General features: G+C 38.8%; 1 protein-coding gene across 1 annotated transcript in view; it reads left to right on the top strand.

Annotated features, from left to right (window-relative positions):
- The first annotated feature begins 6,315 nt into the window (after positions 1–6,315).
- Positions 6,316–15,277, top strand: part of syngap1b (synaptic Ras GTPase activating protein 1b) — a 181,496-nt gene continuing 172,534 nt past the window's right edge. Inside the window, exon 1 of the mRNA XM_042489498.1 lies at positions 6,316–6,591. Within this exon, the coding sequence (XP_042345432.1) occupies positions 6,570–6,591 (22 nt within the window). The 5' untranslated portion in view covers positions 6,316–6,569. The remainder of the gene's footprint in view (positions 6,592–15,277) is intronic.

Below are 15,277 nucleotides of genomic sequence, written 5' to 3'. Positions count from 1 at the left end.
CACTATGTAAAATTGACTTTAAAGATCGGCGCTATTCACACACTTGTATGTTCATGAATGTGACCGCATAGTAGGTTGATATCAAGAGAAAAATATTACAGGAAAGGCAACACTGTTCAGGGATCTCAGAGATAGTTTTCATTTGAAATGTTGTAATTTTTTATAGTTTTATATTTATTTAATAGATTTATTTTTTTTGTAAACATATTCCTCTGCACAATACTAGAGGGAGCTCACATATCACCAGTGATACATGTATCATAGTTTGAGAACCAGTATACTAGAAGGTTCAGAACATTGTTAGAAGCCCATTAATTAAATGTCTGTGTTTATTGTTAGGCAGCGACCTCTGGTGGCTGCAGTAATTATAATGGGAGCAAAGGAGGAGGTCAGGTGACATAACGTTGTGTAACGAGTGGGAAAGTCCATCTTTAAAGAGGTCTGGGTAAGGGTTCAGTCAAACAGACACAGGACTTTCAATACAGGAGGCTGGGGTTTGTGTCCTGTGTGGAACCAAAAGTTGTTTTTGTTGTCGTTATTTATTTTCTTAACTTAGTTTTTATTTCAGTTTCAGTAACTTTTAATAGTATATTTTGCCTTCAGTTTTTGATATTTTTCTCAGCTGTATCTACATTGTTTATAGATAATTTAACCACAATAAAATTAAAGATTTGAAAATTAAGTAATAAATAATATAATGATAATTATAATTTAAAAGTATTGGTCACAATGGTTCAAGTAAAATGAAGGGAGAAAAAAAAGTCATTTTAAGCACTTTGCGTACATTACATTGCGTTAGCAACAACTATATCTCTTTTTACCCAAACCATGATCTTTTTATAGATGTGTCCACATAGTTTTGGTGCCTAAACAAATGTTGAGGTGAAACGTACCAAATCTGCTCCCCATGATGGCCATAAAATGTAGATGTACCAGGCCCCTTCTAACCCATATCCATGAGGCTCATAACAGCAGATAACGCCCATTCGATTAAGTGATAACTTTCGAAATGGGTGGTTTAATTATCTCCTGTGTGCATTTCAGGCCAGTGAAACTATGTTTATTGCAATCGTCATCCTCCTCAGTGACTATTTGACTGTAGTTTATTAGGAAGGGGTGTGTTGAACCTTTCTAGGCGATGGTGATGAATGTATTTGTGTGTTTTCTATGGTATGTCTATACCCGTCAAGTGCTTGTTATAGGTTGTACTCGAGGTGGAACTCGACCTGATTCGTTTCAAAACAAAAAAGGAGGAAATAAAGACATCAACATCGAGGAACATCATTTATTTTAGGAGAGGTATAGTCTTCTTTTTTTCTGATTAGTAGTCAAGTCCAAGTTCAGTTTGATGTATTTTTGGAGAAATTACGTTTGTACATGTATACTCTGCGTTGACACCTAATATGTAACATGAATAATAAAAAAGTTTCACCTCAAACAAAGTGTTTCTTTTAATCTATTAGCACAGCTAATAATTAATAAACACTTCTTTCATCCAGAAATGATCTGTTTTACTTGTTGTGTCTTAAAAGTAAGCCACTAGCGCTCCCAAGCCATCTAAACCCTCCAAAATTTCTGTAACAGGCAGTCAGTGTAGCACCTTTCGAAGTCAAAATATGCTTGATATTTGGTCAAGTGCCTTATTATGAGCAGAGCACAAACCAGGGTCCTGAACTCTAATTTAATGGGGAATAGAGGACATTTTTGTAGTTTAACCCTTTGAAACCTGGAATAAATATCAGTGTACTTGTGCTGTGTTCAGATGCTTTTCACAAGCACAAAAGCCTTTGAAAACGGAGCAGTTTTGTTTGATTTCTTTCCAAAATATGGGGCTGAAGGCAATAAGCTACTTGGCAAGAAATGTCATGCAAATTGCAAGAAATTGGTTTTAAAAGATGAGAAAACAACCTGGTAATTAGATTTAAAAAAACAACCCAAAAACATATTATTGAAAATTTACAATAAATAAATAAACAAATAGAACTGGTAAAATTTCCAGAAAATAATATTAATTTTTATCACTTATTTAAAGTTAATTTACAAGTTTATTTTTTTATTTTTGATAATGTTAAGGTTTTTTAATTTTTTGTTTATTTATTTATTTATTACTAATTTTTAGATAAGTTTTCTTCTTTTTTTTCCTCACATTTTTGCACATTTCTTGCCAAGTTGCTCATGTTTTAGAAGAAATCAAACCAATTTTCTCAGGTTCTATAGGTTTAAATGTGAAAGCCATCTAAATGCAGCACAACAAAACTGATGTTGATCCAGGTTCTAAAGGGTTAATTGATTCAATTATAAGGAGACTATTTATGCATGTTTATATCCCTCCCTCATAAGGGTTATTCATGGATTGTCTTAATGATATTAGACGTTTTAAGAGAAACAGTCCTATAAAATGTACCAAATAGTGATAAAGCCACCTCACACCTTTCATCTTAATTATACATTTATTCTGTTTTTAAGGAGTAGGTAGTTCCCCGGTCATTAATAACCCCAGGGAGAACTGTCCACTCTATGAAAGGCCGTAAAACACAACCTAAAGATGCCATTTTCACAGGCTAATAATGTGCATAACTATAAACACCACCTCTGAAATGTGGGTGAGCCTTTTATCTTTAAAGCAAACTGAGGCTGGCTGCGTTTCTTTCCTCATTGATCACGTCTACTGTAGGTGGTAATCAAACAATGTTGGAGAGAATCCCTCTAAATTAGTCTGATGGGGAAGATAAATTGCATCAGAGCCAAACGTGTCCTGTAAGAAAGATTAACTACTTTTTTTTGTGGAAAATTTATAACTGCTGCCAACGTGAAAGACAGATGTTTATTTTGTGATTGTGCCAGTTACAAGGAGTTTTTCCAAGATGAATGAAAACAATTGATACCACATTTCTGTGACAGTGCTGTGACATGTTTGATTTTCGTGGACCAGAAGCAATAACAAATGATATCTTCTTGTGTTTTTTTGGGGGAAAAGAAGTAGACAACTTTGCAGCTGCTGGGTCAAAATCATCATCCAAGGCTGGCTAAGTAAAAACTTTTGAGGATAGCCTCTTCTTTGGTCCTGTGGTTGTTATGTGAAGGCATGTTCTTGTTTGTTTTAGAATTAATTTTAAGATTTTATTATACTGGGTCTGGCCCAAAGCAGAAACACCTACTTACTTCCATGTGATGTCATCTTTTCATTAAAACAATTTTTATTCCTTTTCTTTTTTGTTGTTTAATTGATTTTATTTGTTTTTGTTAATTTTTGTATTTTTGGCATTTTGTGTCTTGCATTTTGCATTTTTTTGTCTTCTTGTTTTAATTTTATCCAAACTCAACCTTTGTTTTGTCACACTTAAGCTTTTAAGCAACTGTTTGACTCTCTGTTTCTATATTGTCTTCAGAGTATCCTGTTTCTGCTTTTGCTTCAGTTATCATAGCACTTTCCAAAGGCTATTTATGAACCAAAATATTAATAATAATAATAATAATAATAATAATAATAATAATAATGATTTATTTTCATTATATATAAAATATATGCTTAATTATTTTCATTATATATAAAATATATGCTTAACAATATGAAAAAATAAATTTAAATTAAATTATTAATTAATAAATTATTATTATTAATTGATTAATTATTTTTTATTATATACATAAGATTTTACTGAAATGGTAACTTTTTAAAAAGTGTTGAAAATAAATTGAATACATTATAATTATTATAATTATAATTATTACCATTATTATCATCATCATCATTAGTATCATTATTTCACAGATAACATTTTGACATGAGAATAAATGATAAGTAATGATGTCTGAATTTTATCTAGCTGCATTGCTTGCTCATTTTGCATGCTGACTTGTTATACTTGGACACTTTTTGTTATAAAGAGTCACTTTTATCGTTATCAGTAACTTTTGGTCGGTGCTAAAAACTTCACAGGTGTGTTACATTAAACATTTAATTGAAACTAAGTAGACTACGTGGACTGGTTTTAAAAAAAAAGTACATTTTATAGTTTTATTTTGAGAATGGAGCAAAAATAATGTGAATTGGACTGCAGACCCCAGCTTCCCCTGCGGCTGCTGCTTTTGACCACATGGTGGCGTCCACTCCTCAACATTTCAACCCAGGCAGGTGAAGCTCTGTGCTGCATTCAGTTGTCTCTGAGTGGCTGTGAGGTGCAGAGCAGCGGTGATACCCTACACCTGTTTGAGCGATTTTGGTTAAAAACGACGCAAAAAAGTACAATTTGGACTCAGTCTGTTTTGGAAGTTGGAAATAAACCCAAACACAAGTGCCATGTCTTTGGAGCAAGACCAGAAGGAGGACAGCACGGCTGTCTGGAGCATGTAAGTACCTGGAAATAAGCCGAAAGTTAGCAAAAAATAGCCAAAAGTTAAGAAGCTGAAGACAATTTCGCTTCAGTGCTTGTGACAGTGAGTTAAAGCGCGGTCAGTTTCTTGAATATGTTTGCAGTTTTGCACATCCAACCTAAACACTGTGTGAACGTTAACATTAGTACTCCTAGTGTCGAGCAAACGTTATTAATCGTTGGCTCATTCATTTATCAAACTAGCCTCACTCGAAATTGTTTTTTTTTTTCCAACGTCACCTCAAGGCAGCACCTTCAAACTCAGGGCGCCATTTTGGCTCCACAGCTTCTCACCCTGATGCAGTTCCTGTTTAGTCACGTGAATGATAAATCCAGCGCAGCGTGATTTTTTCCCTTCAGAAACAGGTGAATTACGGTAGTTGTAGTCAGGTACAAGCTAACTTCTATTTTTATGATCTATTTTCAGTTACTGACATTATCAGTAGCTGCCAGAGAAGCTTGAAATTAGCTTGTTTTCAACGGGTTTGTAAGGCAAACTTTTAAAAGCCCAAAACATCAGCTGTTACAGATTTAACCCTTTAAAACCTGGGCAAATTGATTTTACTTCTTTCAGAAACATGGGTGGCAAGCAACCAGCAGCTTAGAAAAGGCAACAATAACATTACATTAAAATTAGCACAAAAAGAAAAAAGAAGAAAAAGGAACACACGAAAATGACCTACCTATCTATCTACCTATCTATCTATCTATCGATGTGTGTGTCTGTATATATGTATAATATATGATGGATATATTTTTTATATAACACAATTTCCAATATAATGATAATAACAACAATAATAAAGAAACGTCAGGTACTCAGGGGATAATAACATTAACATTAACAAACATGCCAAACAGAGAAAGGTCTATAAAAGTCAAACAAAAAGGTAAGAACAAAATGCATATACGAAATGGTCAACAAATATAAAGCAAATAAAAGGAATAAAAGTGATAAAGCAGACAGGTCTCGAAAGGCAGTTGAAGCACTAAATGAATAGAATTTTAGAAAATAAATAATAAATGCGATAAAAGTAAATAATATAAGAAATTAAATAAGAAGACGAGACGATGGTAAAATAATTAAACATGTAATTTTCTATACATTACTCAATATAATCTTTAAATTTTCCTCTTTTTTACACAAATTTTCAGGTCATTTTCTTGTATCTTTACGATTTTCTTGCAATTTGTGGTACATTTCTTGGCAAGTTGCTCATTGCCAATCAGTTTGCTTAGGTTTCAATGGTTAAATAGCTTTTGAAATTCAACATGGCACAAAATAAGTGATGTCAGGGGTTAATAGTCTACATATATGAAAGCTAACCTGTGGTCCTAATCACGTGTGCTTTAAAACATCCCAGGCTGTTACCACAGACTTAAAATCATGATAGCCAACCCGAATTCTACTCAATTATGAAGTAATTAAAAAAAATCTTTGCAGCCTACAGAATAAGTTAACGTGTATTTTCACGAGAGTAAGTGCGGTATGTAAAAGTCATAAGCTACCTTTGGGGCATTGCAAACACACACACGCACACACGCACACACACACGCACACTGTGCTGAAGCCACTATACTGTAGCCTGAAGCAGTACAGTGAATTTGCGCTCACTGCAACGGTATTATAATATCCTTTCTTCTTCCAAGAGCCGAGCACAAAATGTAAAATGCATAGGCTAAAGATAGGTTATAGATATTGGGAAACGTGCGCGCCCACACACAAGGAAACACGCACACATGCGCCGCTTGTGCGCGTGCTCAGTCCTCCACCCCCTTTTCTCTCTCTCTCTCTCTCTCACTCACTCACACACACACACACACTCTCTCTCTCTCTCACACACACACACACACACACACACACTCACTCGTGTTTCACCCTCACACCTCAACAGCAGCGTGCAAACAAACACACACACATACATACACACACAAGCACACACACATACACATATTTCTGCATCCTGTATTTTTTTATGCACCGGGAACCGCGCGCTTTATAAGCGGTCGTGGATTATGATGCCAGTTTTTATAACAGCGGAATATTGGCCTCTCCTTCGGCTCCAACTGTGAATAGCACTACATTGCGTGTTTTTTATTTTTATTTTTCAGATTTATTTCTAATTTGGTTCCCCGTTACTTCTGAGCACCGAGAGACCGCCGAGACGCAAAGCCTACGTTCAATGCCGTTGGAACATGTCCTATGTTCCCTTTCAAGGTAAGACACAACAGATATTTTATATATATATATTTTTTGTCATCCACTGCATCTTTCTTTTCTGCCCTCCTCCTCCCCCGTTCCTCACCATCCTCTCTCTCTCTCTCCCTCTCTCCTTCTCTCTCTCTCTCTCTCTGTCCCTCTCCTCTCCCTCTGTCTCTCTGACACTATCATATGCAATAGGCATATCTAAACGCACCATAGCCGACAGGTGCATAGAAATAGCCTAGAGTGCCTTCTAGATAGATGCCCACACACACACATGCATGCACAGAAACACACACACACACACACACACACACAGATCCAGCGCAGCGTGTGTCTGTATGGACCTGTGCATGCGACAATTATAGTATTGTAATAAGGTATGCATGTGTACTGGTGTCACACGGTCTACTCTTGCAAGTGCATTCCTCTGTTTGAGAGCAGCCACAGCGTGATGGAAAAAATGCTGTAATATTCCTAAAATACTCCAAAAATAATCCTCTAGTGTTAAATGGTACTCATAAGGAGTTTATAGAGACAGAATGATACTTGTCTGATGTGGTATTGTGAAGTTTATCCTGCCCTTATCACACTTAATGATTTTGTTATATTATTTGGTGTAAAATGCTAATAATATTCTTACGTGTCAGGAGTTTGAAGTGTGCTTTTTATACTTAATCATCTCTTTTGAATGTATTTCTATTGGTAGTCTGTAGTATCTCATGGAACATATTTGTGATTTTGTCCATAGTTTGAATGGACTGCCCCCCTGTGTGCAAAAACTTTGGCCCAATAAAATATTTAGATGACCAGAATGAAAGGCTACTTCATTCCTGCTGGTCTTTAATTCCCCCATACTCGAGTGTGAGTGGGTGAAAGGCGCCTCAGTGTACGGTAAAGGCAGATTCCCTTCGGTATCATTGCACTGCAACTGTGACTAATGCTATATGTGAGCAGGCGTGCTGCAGTGAGCTGCCTCAAATCTATCCAGTCGAAACGTTCAATTTGCAGTGTGTGTGTGTGTGTGTGTGTGTGTGTGACATTAGAGGGGCTAATTTAAAAAAAAAAAAAAAAAAGAGCGAGGTCCTCAAACATGATGACCAGACCGGAATGAGATGAAACGCCCAGCGCAAAGTTTGGAGGAACCGTGAAGGATTGGGGGTGTCGTGGTTTGTGTGAGTACCTGTTATCAAAGAGATTTAGTTGCCAAAAACTGTAGAGGAGGATCTGGATGTGCGTGTGTGAGTAGATGTGAGTGTGTGTGTGACAGAGACAGAGGGAGAAAATGAGCGGCGTGTAGTCAGTGTGTGGGTTCAGGAGAGAGTGGAGGTGTGCTGCATGTGACTGTTGGGGTGAGAGAGAGAGTGCTTGTTCGTGTGTGGATCCGAGCTCACACTCACAGACCTGTAACCCCTTGTAGAACAATACGGGAGCCTCCAAAATGGAGATGAATCTCGACCTGAAAAAGTCCAACTCTCAGCTCCTGGACTTCACGGTGACCCTGGAGTCATCATCTGAGCTGCACATGAAAAGAGAGACCAAATTTAACTGTGGCAGCCCGCTCCGCTCCTTTTCACTCTGCTGTTTTATTCCCTCCGAGCAAAGCAGATAATGGCCAAAATGCCCTCTTGTGCAAGTGCAGCTATAGAAGTTGGTTGCATAATGTTGGTGAGATGCTCTGCCTGTGTGTGTGTGTGTGTGTGTGTGTGTGTGTGTGTGTGTGTGTGTGTGTGTGTGTATGTACAAGCCCACTCTGGGAGTCATTGCCAGGAAATTGTGAGCACAGTGCTGCACCTTCAAAACCTGCCAGCGATGGCACTGAGTACTCTTTTCTCTGTGATCGCACAGTGGCGTTTCATTTTAGACATTGTTTTCGGAGCTAAGCAGTTTTTAGTCTTATCCAATTTGGTACAACTGCTGAGGGTTTAGCTGTAAGCTGGATTGTAAGGCATGTCAATATGGAGATGCACCAATCTGTTGTTAGTTTTATGTTTTCAACTTAGTAACTGCATCAGTAATATTAAAGGTCCAGTGTGTATGATTTAAGGGGATATATGGGCAGAAATATGATATAATGAATATGTTTTCATTAGTATATATTCACCTGAAAATGCAAATCATTGTGTTTTTGTTACCTTAGAATGAGCCGTTTTTTAATCTACATAGCCAATTGCCCTGTTCACATTTACATGCAAAAGATAATAGAAAGAAAGAGAAAGAAAGAAAGAAAGAAAGAAAGAAAGAAAATATTACTACTAAACTGTTTATATGTCTAATGAAAATGAATATTCGACTAACACTCCATGCATACTCTGATTAACATGCCCTAACATGTCATTTAACACGTGGAAATATTGAAAAGAAGAACAGCTGGAGCAGCTTGTCATTTTGCTTCTTTGTGTCAAAACAGGATTTTTTTTTCACAGTTTCCTTTTGGTATTGGACTTGTTGGAATCCTTCTTTCCTTCTGTCATCGTGATTGGGGTTTGCGATATTTGCACATATCCAAAAACCTGTTGATATCCCAGTGTTTCATATAGTTTATAAGCAGGTGTGATTCTCTTTCCGACCAGAGGTGTGGGATTTTCCTTCGTGCATGCATCTATACCCCAGCCTTGCTAACTGTTGGTTTGTGTAACACGTATCCATGACAACGCACAGAGCCAACCATAAACTGTCAAGATGCGGTGTGATGCAAACGGCAGTAAAAACACCAGTTGAGACGCATATACTTATTTGGCTGTATACATGCCCAAATTATGCTCCTAAGAGCCAGATAATACCGGCGTTTCCCACATGTCTTGATAGGAAAATGCTAAATTCCGCAAACGGTCTATTTTATATGTATACTGTGGATATATGTCAAATTCAAAATAGTGTAATATTCGAATAATTGGGGAATATTGGTGTGCATGTAACTGTAGCCACTGAATCTAAAGGAAAAAAGCCTAGCAGCGTGCACATCCAAAAGTAGTTAAATACTCTGCGATTGACAGGACAAATATAAATGTAAAAATATACAAATCGTGTCCGCGCAGTAGATAATACTCCCATGAACCTTTTGTCCTCCACATGTGAGACGTTTTGGGCCCACGCCCTTTTTCAGACATGTCCTGTCTCCACATATGTGGAGGTAATCAGTGTTCATGGGAGCGTTATCTAGTGAGCAGACTCTATTTGTATATTCTGAATCTAAAGAGCCATTTGCATTTTTGTGTTTCCCCCATGGCCACCCTAGTTAGAAGCTCCTTTGTGTCAATCAGTATTGGGAAAAAAATGATTTTTTTTTTAACACAAAACTGCTATATTCAGTGATTTTTACCAGTGTAAAGTCCATTTGTTCTGGAGAGGAAGATACTTCTTAGGGTAATTCGGCTCCCAGCAAAAGCCTCATAAATATCTGGATCTTAAGTTATCATATATAAAGTGGGTGCACATTAAAGCAACAGTATGAAGCAATTCGGTTCTATACACTTTTGCACCCACCAGCGGTCTCTGAGTGCAACACCACTGTTGTCAAACACACATAGTGCTGTTAGACCTTCCTGTCATAGAGCCTGCAGAGACGTTGTTAGAGGCCAAAGAACCATGTCGACTATAATCTTCTGGACTTTTTTTGCTGTGCAACAGTCAAAGTCTGCACAACCGCTGCGCTTAACTATGAAAAGTAGCATGCATAGCTAAAGTGTCGGGACTAACATTATGTTACTAACACATGCAACAAAAAAGGCAAAGCTTGCAAGCGAGCATATTAGTCACCTGTCTAACAGCAACATAGCCTGCTCGGCGTTGTACTTGCAGCCTGCTGTTTCGCCATGCTCTTGCCAATGTGTAAAAACCTGCAAAATATTTACTGTAGGCTGGATTCTTGCTCAGTCAGTTTCTTTCTTCTTTCCTAGATTCCTCTGTCACCATCTGTCTGTTAGTGTCGGCCATTGCATCAAACAGTACCAAGATAACCTAACTGGCTTTTTTTTTTAAAACTTTATTTATTGTACATGAGATCATTTACAAAAATGCAAACAGATACGTGGGAGATGACTGGCTTCTTTTTAGCGAAAGGCTGGTTTGGGCCGCAGTGCCGTAAAGCCGTGCACCAGAGACTGTGGCTCACCGGCCAAGTTACATAATGCTGAAAGCAGGCGACCAGGGTGCTCTGTGGGAGTGGGAGAGACGCCATTCTCCCTGTGTGTTCTAATAGATTGACTTAGAAAATGCTATTTCTAAGGTGGAAAAACTGCATAATTTTGCTTTACGTTATCAGAGAAAAAAGGTGAGCACACATAGAAGGTGCTGAGCAAGCAGGCTATCTGTATTGTGCCAAACAGCATAGGAGAAACAGTGATTTGTAACTTGAAACTGCTTTATTCAGTGGTCTTAGCTATTTTAATCACCTGGTCTGTTTGTCTTGGAGAGGAGGAGACCGTTGTTGATAAATCGGCTTCCTGTAAAAACCTCCTCAACAATGAACACTGAATGAATTCCAAATGGAAGAAATTTCAATTGGTTGTAATTTGCAATCCTCGCCGCTAGATGCCACTAAATCTCCCTAAATCTTACACACTAGACATCTAAATATTGTAAACTCAGTTGAAATGACACCTGTTTATTCTCTAGCATTACGCACTGTATACTGTTTAATTTGTAAAATCCAAAAGTACCTGCATATGTCTCCTCAAAAGTTGCAGTATCAATATTTGCTAAATTGTGAGAATTTGCTGTTTTTCTCACTTTCTGTTACATAATTGATTGAATTTGGACTGTTGATTGGGCAAGATAACCGTTTTAATATGACACCATGTTTTCTTTTGGATATTGTGCATTTTTCACAATTTTCTGATATTTTACAGACCAAAAACTTAATTGTAAAAATGATCAATAGTGAAGATATTCATTAGTGGCAGCCCTAGTTTGTATTTTGGCAGACCAGCTAAATCCACTCGAGACAGATACTCTTCATCTTCCCTGTCCACCTATACATTAGAAGCTCCATGGTTACTCAAAGAGATTATGTAACACTGTGTGATATTTATTGCCGCACAGTGACTCAACATCTACAGATAAAATATGTGGTAAGCTGACTGATATTAGTGTGACATTGATTTGCGATGAGATATAGATCCACATGACGGGCAGAGAGGGGTTGAAAGAAAAAAAAAAAACCTCAGCGATCTTGCAGATGTATTTGAGCCCACATTGACGAGCGTGTTAAGCTAATGTACCAGGCAAGCCATTTGCAGTCATGCCAAGTACCGGCTCACATGAACAGGCAGTTAGTGGGAGGCAGGCAGCAGCAGCAGAGATGGGCCTTCCTATCTTGGCTAAATCTTTTTCCTCCCTCATTCGCTCTCTTAAACTCACACCTCCTTTCAGTCTATCTCCTTCTCCTTCTTTTCTGTTCTCTCTTTTTCTCTCCTCTGCTGTGGTCGACCCCCCTCACGCTGAACCACCCACACGCACACATACAGTACACACACACACACACACGCTCTTCTACCCCCTCACTGTCTCGTGCGCTCCCTCTTTTCCCGTCTGTACAATGGCTGTATCCATGAGTGCAGATGGACACTATGGAAGCAAGCAGCCAGGCACTGAGCTATCCCTGGCCTTGTCGATTTTACAGTAGTTTGATACAGCAGCTCCTGTCAAGCATGGCCATAGTTAAAGAGACAGCACACCACCAATGCACTGCAGCACTCCCTCCTTCTCTTTGCCTCTCTTTCTCCCATGTGACATAAGGGACTGTCTTACACCCCTCCACTCCTCAGGCTGTGCCAAGAACCATCATCTGTTAGGCTATTACTGTACTGCATGCGCGAGATTCATCTAGCCCTGTGCACTAGATGATCTGTCAAAAGCGAGAGCCCATTCATTCTCCAGTGGGGCGCTGAGTGTACTGGAGATGCGTTTGCGGCAGCTTTTTTTCAAGTGTTGTTTCGAATTAGCGGCAGAGAGGACCAGCGATGAGCATTCGGGAGAAGTGATTTGCTTTTAATCACACATGTAGGGCTGAAATCTCCAGCCGGAGAGCTTCTCGGCTGGTGTTGACAGATCTTTAGTGATCTGATGTTTCGCAAATCAAAGAACCCCCTGTCCAAGTTCAGGGACGATTTAAATTTGCTGGCCGAATCCTCTCTAGATGTGGGAAGTCAGCACTTCTAAATGTCAAACAAGACTGTGCAGTCAGCTTTTTCAAGTATCCCCAAAGCTTTGCGGACCAAGACATGCGATGATGTCAAGACGTTGAGGAAATATCCCACATTCTATTATTCTGGCTATCAGATAGGAAGTCAGTCAACGTACAACCGGCCTTCAGTTGAATGCGCTCACACAGTATTTTACATATTCATAAGCGTGTTCAAGGATCCGATGAATAAGCACGCAGGGTGGTGCATAGCAGTCGCTTATTAAGCTTGTTTAAACGCATATTATCTGGCAGACACTTCAAGGTCTTTGATACCCCGGAGGTCAATCAATAGCTGACCTCGGGAGCATAAAATATGTTTGTATTACAGCAGGGACTCTGACCATGGAGCCATTGATAATCTAACAAGTGGAAGTATTGATGCCCCAGGTGAGATCTGGATTCTTTATCACCTTTGGGCCCTTTGTTTTCCAGGCCACAATAGTCTAGCAAGTCATCTGCATATAGTGTTAAGAGGGCTGCTTTTATAAACTCGCACAGACGTGTCCATGAAAGGCTCTGCATGGTAAATTTTTTGGCAAAGAATAGATAAATTCTCAGTCCAGATGTGTCGTCGCCCTCTCTCTGGTCCACAGTTATTGGGGATGGGCACGTAGAAGGCGGAAAGACAGAGTTTTGGCTAGTATCTTAAAATATACATTTAAAAGCGAAACTTGTAGCTACTTCAAGTAGAGTAGCAAAGGTAGAGTCATTACCTCTTTTGAGAAGCAACGATATGGACGGCATTGACAAAGTCACTCACAGTTGGCCTTCATGAAAAGAATTGTTGTACATTCCCACTAGAGCTGGGCCTAATTTGAAAAATCTAATAATAATAATAATTGAATAGGTCTTATAAAAGTCAGTGGTTAAGCCCCCTGTCTGGGGCAAATTCACAAAGAGTGGATTGCAGCTGCCAATAGCACCATGCAACTACAAAAGATACTAATGATATTGCAGCACAAACATGTCCATAAAGTTCTGCAGCTGGGTGGAGTTTGTGTTTTTGCGCATCTGTGTGTGTATGAATGTTGCCTTTGCACCAAAAACACAGCAGGCAGAAAAGTGGCAGAGAGAAAAAGAAAATACTTAGACCACAAGATACAGGCACTGAGGCAAGGAGCCTGTGTAATAAGTTGGCCACAATCATATTAATCGATCATTTTTTTATGAGTTGTTTTCCTAAATTATCTTCATCCTGAATTACCTTTATGTTTTTATGTGGGCTGTCCCCTGAAAGTCGGAGATATGAATTACCAGTTGGACACTGCTCAGTCGACTGAGATAGCTTCAAGTCGAGCTATTTTTTTTGTGCTAGTCAGTGTGCTGTGGGATGTTTTGGTCACCAGACTTTGCTGTCGAGTGAATGCTCTTGACTGTCTCGCTACTCTCTGCAGTGACACAGAAGGGGAGACCTGTGCACTGAGATAACAAAATCGTCTCTCTTCGTCTTACAACTGTTGAATTTGTCAGCTCACAGCAACTTAATATAACACAGTCTTTGGCTTTTGTTTGATTTCTAGTGTCGACAAAAAATGTTGCGCATTTCCGATCTGTTGTAAGTGTCGTTAGCTTGTTTACTATATCACAAGAATGCTGCTGTCACACTGAACATCCCGCTAAGCTCTGTTCAAACTTTAAAACTTTGTTTGAAAAAAAAAACATAATCACAGAATATTTGTATTGAACGGCCAAATCAGATTCGACTGACATAATTCTTAGTCAAGTACAGGCCTAAAAAATATGTGGTCTTTTTCAGTTTATGTTTTCCCATATCAAGTGACAGATATGTGAGAGAGATGAATAAAATGTCCCCTGAGCTGCACGCTGTTGAAGTATTGCTTGTTTGATGTGTAGAGCTGTCCATGGTGCTGATTCAGCTGTCAGTGTTGCTGTTTAGTGACTTTGTTAAACCCTAATAACTGACTTAGGCCTTGGACTTTGTATGAATTGTGAGGTTAAATAGTGAGGTTAGACTAACTTTAGCACACTTTGCCGTTCTTATAAATAAGGCTGCACTATTAAGTGCATTTTACCCGTTGCGGGGTGCTTTTAGAATAACATGGTTTCTTTTTGGTCTTATTTGTGCAGATTTAGCAGAAGCTGTGCAAGCTGTTTGTCAATCTGTACCTTTATCTTCTTTTTTAGTCTTAGTTAGTATTCATACTGAATTATCAAAGTATGGGAGTCAAACTCTGGGGGCCATGGCTTAGTGCATGCAGCTGCACATGGAATACATGGTTTGTGGACTGATGCACGTAACTTGGAACAAAAGTTCTCTTAAGGCTGTACGCCACTAAGGTTAGCACAAGTAGATTGGCGTGCAAGTCAGACACATTATGACGAGGGCACGTGAAATGCCAGAGATGCATGCGATGGCAACCATGCTGAACTGCAGGGCGTTGCATGCTCACGGTGTTCACACTGGCAACGCTGTTGCTGTGACACTTCTGCAGGGCTGCCTGCTGCTATGAGTTCTGTATTTCCACATTTATAAGCACATATTCCACTCATTTT

The sequence above is a fragment of the Plectropomus leopardus genome, chromosome 7, assembly GCF_008729295.1.
Source record: "Plectropomus leopardus isolate mb chromosome 7, YSFRI_Pleo_2.0, whole genome shotgun sequence".
Taxonomy (NCBI): Eukaryota; Metazoa; Chordata; class Actinopteri; order Perciformes; family Serranidae; genus Plectropomus; species Plectropomus leopardus.
Note: the sequence above shows the minus strand (reverse complement) of the source record. Positions and strands in the feature narration are given on the sequence as shown.